This window comes from Helianthus annuus, chromosome 4 (assembly GCF_002127325.2).
Source record: "Helianthus annuus cultivar XRQ/B chromosome 4, HanXRQr2.0-SUNRISE, whole genome shotgun sequence".
NCBI lineage: Eukaryota > Viridiplantae > Streptophyta > Magnoliopsida > Asterales > Asteraceae > Helianthus > Helianthus annuus.
In genome coordinates this window covers 56,331,079-56,337,679 of record NC_035436.2, presented here as the reverse complement: position 1 = coordinate 56,337,679, position 6,601 = coordinate 56,331,079, and the positions used below count along the sequence as shown (strand labels likewise).

General features: G+C 39.7%; 1 protein-coding gene across 1 annotated transcript; it reads left to right on the top strand.

Moving 5' to 3' along the window:
- The first annotated feature begins 1,620 nt into the window (after positions 1 to 1,620).
- LOC110936464 (5'-3' exonuclease) lies at positions 1,621 to 6,201 on the top strand. Its single transcript, XM_022178856.2, has 5 exons — positions 1,621 to 2,038; positions 3,296 to 3,466; positions 3,871 to 4,105; positions 4,593 to 4,815; positions 5,794 to 6,201. The coding sequence occupies exons 1-5, from the start codon at positions 1,679 to 1,681 to the stop codon at positions 5,900 to 5,902; spliced, it is 1,098 nt and encodes a 365-aa protein (XP_022034548.1). The 5' UTR covers positions 1,621 to 1,678; the 3' UTR covers positions 5,903 to 6,201.
- Positions 6,202 to 6,601: the final 400 nt, after the last annotated feature.

The window sequence follows — 6,601 nt, the reverse complement described above, 5'->3', positions numbered from 1 at the left end:
ATTTCGCATCAAACGAAACATTCTCACCGGTACGGAAGAGGCATCAAATGACCCTTCCAGACCTCCAGCTTGATTTACAAAGAGCAAAGACCATCCACATGGCCTAGGATCTTCTCCAGACTCCAAACTACCTTCTAAACACCATAGTCCAGTACTCCTCCCACATGCAACTTGCATATGGCAACAACACTAGACTGGGGGGACTTGAAGGGGTATGGTCCCAGATCTCGCGTCAGCATCGACCGCGAGTGACCATTACCCTTATCAAAACCCCCACTAGCTAACAACCTACTTATGTCCGTGCGGGAACGCATCGACACAGTGGTTGAATCCAATCTGTCCAGTGATGGAGGAGGACTTACCTGGAATATGAGAACGGTCGAGTGATGCGGCATAGCATCACATCTGGTGTATGAAAACAGAAGTATTCACAGCGATGCGGCCTGGCACCGCGTCCAGTGAACACTTCTATCAATACAAGGAAGCTGGACAACAGCAACAGTCACCACAGGCGACGATGCGGCTGGCACCGCGTCTCGCGTATTTCTTGATCACAAGCAAGGGACGCGGTAACATCAGATGTTACCGCAGGCAGCGATGCGGCTCGCACCGCATCCTATACGCCCCACAAGTGGGACTGACACCACAGTGCAAGTAGCACCAATGACAGTCATCTGTCAGGGCTACGTAAGTAACAGACTGACGTGGCGTAACCTCCACACCCGACAAGCCTGACACACCTCCAAGGGTGCAGCACGTCGTCAGTCTGTCCATCATCCTCCTCCTTCACTCATCGGCTATAAATACCAACCCCAAACCAGGTTTGAGGTATCTCTTCACAACTCTCTCACTACTACTACTATCATACTTTGCTTCCCAAGCAGATTACTAATTCTCACGCCGGAGAGTGGTAACAAGGAGCACCCCCCACCCCATCCTCCTTGTTACGAGTCATGGTTTGTTTCCTTGTGCAGGAGATCAACCCACCGGTGATCCAGCCAGTGATCCTCGAGAGGAAGGGATTAACCTTTCTTGACGAGATCAGTGAGTTAACCCTGTTCGGTTAACCATTGTTTCATCAGGGGTGAACAGTGTCCCCCCAAATATACAGATGGACAGTAACATTTTTTTTCTCCTCCACTCACAACCACTTTTTATACTCTTTATATTATAAAAAGTCTACACACTTAATTTGATGGCATGAATGTGAATGCTCTTAGGGTGAAGGGGGTGGTTAAACATTTGGAATAGTTAAACTCCCAAATCACTTAATCAAATAGCGTCATGTCAATTGTTTATCTAATGCTAAAAAACGTTGACGGTGATTTACCTAATGGGTTTAGGTAAACTATTTGAAAAAAAGAAAAAAGTGTGATTGGTTGAAAAGAAATGGACCCCACCACACACCCTCTCTCTCCCTCTTTCCCTCCTTCACCGAGTCGGTGAACCTTCACCGATTTCGCCCCCATTTCGGTAAAACTTGTCCAGTAAACATGTTGGCAATGGAGGGGGATCGATACCGAGTGGGTTTACCCCCACCACTCCTTTCACCACTTCACCCTTATGTTAACTTTCTTAGATAATATATTTACGAAATTACCCTTTTCATTTCCATTCTTACTTATCCAAACATAGAACACCAAAAAGACGTTTACAGTTGCAGGTACAACTGAAGGTGATGATGGTAGACATCTTCGAACTCCATACATCTATGGGTGTATGTATAGGTGCCCATAACCCCACCCTTCGCTTACCTCCTTCTTCCCGGTGCACGAAACTCGGAACCAAACCCAGTGCTGCAACTATCCCTTATTCTTACTCGACAAAAGGTCGAACACTTGGTGTGCAGGTTTTGCAGACCGAAACAAAACGAGATGAAAACGATAATATTATGATCAAGAAGAAGAACAAGAAAAGGGTTTTCTTTTTGGATGTGAATCCAATTAGTTATAATGGTAGTACACCGAGTTTACATTCGTTTGCTCACTGGATTTCGCTTTTTTTCTCTCAAGTTAGCCTTACTGACCCTGTTATTGCGGTAAGTTTTCTGTCAATAACCCTTTGAATCTGGAACTTCTTTTTAGGTATTTAAGAGATATTTTAGTTGATTGCTATGATGCTATCAATCTGTATGAGTTGAAGTTAATTAGGTGTGATTTAAAATGGGGTTCAAATTCAATAAGATGTTATGAATTGCAAGGTGTGAATCACTAATTTATATGTCTATTGTAGTTTATATAGAAGGATTTGTTGAGTCATTGAGCGCACTTGCGTGCACATATTGGTGCCTCAACAATCGTGTCGTGTACAAACCAACCAAATCCCGCCATGTCAATTTTCTTTCAAGGTACCCATTTGCCATAAAACACTGGCTTAGGTCACCTTGTGCGCTTTTGACAACTATGAACCACGCTTATGTCGCCAAGCATACCGGCCTTGATTGTTAGTTTCTCCGTATCAAAATTTAGCATGCCAATTCTTGCATGTTATGCCACTTCAAAAATCAACTATTGATATAATAAGCTTCATCTTTAAACTCATGAACTTGTGGGATGGATGTTTGTTGACGAACACAGTATTCGGTGAATTAATAAGTTGGTTTCATGGTATTTATCCCCCAGAGTTGGTGTTTGAATACATTTATTTGATGTTATTGTAATGTGAGGAATAAGTTAAATTTAAATAAAGAGTTAAATGTCATTTTAGTCTTTGTGGTTTGGGCCATTTTGCCAGTTTAGTCCAAAGGTTTCATTTTTCGCCTGTGGGTCCAAAAAGGTTTTAACGTTGCCATTTTAGTCCACTAGGTTAACTTTATCCATTTTTTATGTTAACGAGAAGGGCAATTCGGTCATTTTATATGTAATTTTGTTAACTAGAAGGGCAATTCGATCATATACAATGACCAAATTTCCCTTCTCGTTAACATAAAAAATGGAGGAAGTTAACCCAGTGGACTAAAATGGCAACGTTAAAACCTTTTTGGACCCACAGGCGAAAAATGAAACCTTTGGACTAAACTGGCAAAATGGCCCAAACCACAGAGACTAAAATGGCATTTAACTCTTAAATAATAGAGAAGACAAAGTGTGGCATATATTGACCCAAACCCGTTTCAACCCGTTACCCGACCCTTCTGTTTTGCCAGGCTTACAACACGCAAAATGCAAGTCACGAAAATATAGAGAAGAGGGCCCACATCCAAACAAATTCTTTCTACATGTATGCCTATATATAGCTTCGCTTGGATCACAAATGGGATGCTAATCATATTTTTTGCACCTAATTCATTTTGCAGGTTTTTGATGGAGAAGGAGCGCATGAGCATAGGAGACGGATTTTGCCTTCATATAAAGCACACAGAAGAAAATTCATGCCATGGATATCTGCTACCCGAGAAGCAGCAAAGAGTCCAGTAGGAAAATCGCATCGACTCATTTCAGAAACACTTACTAAATGTAATGTGCCGGTCAGTAAACCTTTGTAATGCCAACCAAAGCATCTGTCTAGTTTTTGTTATATTATATAATATTACTTTCGTTTAATAGAACATGTATTCACTTTTTATATGTTAATCTAACATCAAAAAAAGGGATAATTATGGGGGTATTTTCGTCCTTTCACACAAATGTAAACGTCCATTTAACAGCAGGGACCTTATTGATTCAAATCGACAACCACAAGGACTTGATTGTTCAAATTAGAAAAAGTAGGGACTCATCGTGCCATTTGTGTCATTCGCTGTCCACCACAGGGACTCAAATTGTAGTTTACTCATCGTGCCATTCATATTCATATTTAATATTTAAGGAAATGTTTATATTCAAATAGTTGCTATAAGCAGTGATGTTTATAATGTAAGAAGTTATGCAGATTGTGAAGGTTCCAGCTCAAGAAGCAGACGACGTTGTGGCAACACTGGTTGAACAAGTTGTTGAAAAGGGATACCGTGCTGTTATTGCTTCTCCTGACAAAGATTTCAAGCAACTTATATGTGAAGACGTGCAGCTCGTTATGCCTCTTCCAGAATTGAAAAGATGGTCCTTTTATACGTTGGACCACTACATAACTCAGTACAAGTGTGACCCGCTTTCTGATTTAAGTCTCAGTAAGCATACATACAGTTTCAAATTCTGCTAAGGAAAAAAATGGTCATAGTGAGCCGGTGTTAAGTACGGGTGTATACAAGCCAAGCCACTCATGAGCTACTCGAGATTGGCTTGCTTAAAGCTCAAAATGAGCCGAGCTTAAACGAGTTCAAACCCGAGCTTGATAGGCTCGCGAGCCTAAATGAGCATGTTATTTAGATAAATATATTAATTTTTTTATTTATGTAGTAAATATATAACTACATGATAAATATTAGTATATATAAAGTTATGATAAAAATAACTAAATAGTATATAATTTGTTTTATATAAAATAATTATATACACGGATGAATAAAAATAATCAGTGAGCCGAGCCGAGCTCAAGCTCTTTTAAATTAAACGATCCGAACTCGAGCTTAGGTGAGCTCAACTTGGCTCTTTTACACCTCTAATGTTGAGATACATTTTGTGTTTCTAAATTCTAATGACTGTGGGTATGTGAAGGGTGCATTGTGGGTGATGAAGCCGATGGTGTTCCCGGAATTCAGCATTTGGTACCTGGTTTTGGCATGAAAACCGCCTTGAAACTTTTGAAGAAACATGGTTCATTAGAAAATCTGCTCAATGCTGCAGCTACAAGAACCGTTGGCAAACCGTATGTCCAAGATGCCCTTACAAAGCATGCTAGCCACTTTCGAAGAAACTACGAGCTTCTTTCCTTGAGGAGGTAACATTTCATGTGTGTTTTTGATGTATTTACTACAGGTTTGGGTTTTATCTTGAATTTCATAAAAGCCTTTAGAGTTAATTACTGTTTTCGTACCCGTGGTTTGTCAAAAATCACTATTTCAGTCCATTAGTTTAAAATTTGCGATTTCAGTCCCTATGGTTTCACTTTCGTAACTATTTCAGTCCCTGTGGTTTCACTTTCGTAACCATTTCAATCCATTATTCTGTTAAGTACAAGGACTGAAATGGTTACGAAAGTGAAACCACAGGGACTGAAATCGCAATTTTTAAACTAATGGACTGAAATAGTGATTTTTGACAAACCACAGGGACGAAAACAATAATTAACTCAAACCGTTATATTAGACGCAGTTCTAAAATTAATTATTCATTGCTAAAAACATAATGATGTGTGGCATTAGAACTTAGAAGTATAAAACCGTTTACGATAGGGATGTAATGGACTTATGTGTTCAACCACCCCTAACTCATTCACGTATGCGAAGCATTGCTTAATGTACAATCAAATAAGCGTTATCTACAACCAAAAGATTGGTCTATCTCGTCGGTTTTACATATCAACATTCTTATCAAGCAAACCTTTCATATTTGTTACATACCAAACGAGAGAACTCAACCCAAAAGACTAGTCTGGTGGGTGAGAGAGCCCATTTGGTATATAAACCCCACATTGATTGCCCATACGACTGATGTGGGACAAATCTCATACCCTGCAATGGTTTCGGTCCATAACAATATTTTCTTCATCCGTTTGGTTGTGTTTACGTATGGAGTCTCCTACAAACCCTAATTTTGATCAACTTTCAACCTAGAAGTACATAAAGCGCCTCCTCAAGGCCATGAGGCGCTTTCATAATGGCCTTGTGCATCAAGCGCACTTTTTTAAACCAAGCTTGTTATATTTATTATCCTTTCTTACTGACATTTTTTTTAATTTCGTATTGTACTATTCTAGGGATGTTAACATTAGGCTACAGGAAGACTGGTTGCATAAGAGATGCACGGATAATGATTTGGAAACTATGTCAAACTTTCGTGATTTGTTAGCAGGAACTCAACGGTGAAAGAGGCCTTCCAACTTTGAGTGATATTTACCTCACTTATAAATGAAAAAACCGCGTGGTAGATTCTTGGGATGCAAGGAAGTCGGGTTGTTATCTACCTGGATCGAGTCAAACTTTATTGCTGACTTCGATTTATATGAACTCGACTCGGTTTTTTAGTTAGATGTCTATTCCTTATTGTTGCCTTCTGGACCGATCCGGCTCATAGCTGCTGCTAAAAGTAGATGTACCCAACTGAGGTAAATATCTTTATTTTTCTTAATTTTCTCCTATAAAGAACAATTAAATTATTCATGTGACAGTTACTTGAAGATGATATGGTACATATACTATAACATTATCAAAGCATATACACTCTCGTTTCGTTTTTCTTTTTTTGAATGGCAAAACGGACAAACTTTATTCAAACAAAACGAGTCTATTTCTAGCAAGAAGCTAAGAGGGACACGAAGAACAGATACATAGCAGCAGACCACCACAAAAAAAAAAAAAATTGCGCGATGAACCGCGCGTCTAGAACTGTCCTGATTCTAGAAGGGAACGAAAGGTTCAGCCATGCTCTTATATGTCTCCATACATCTTTAGCCAAAGAACATGAGAGAAGGATGTGGTCCGCTGACTCGATTAAAAGTTAAAACCACAAACCGGACATCAACAGTCGGTTTGACTCAAGCCTCGCCTTGCCAACGCCTCTTTTGT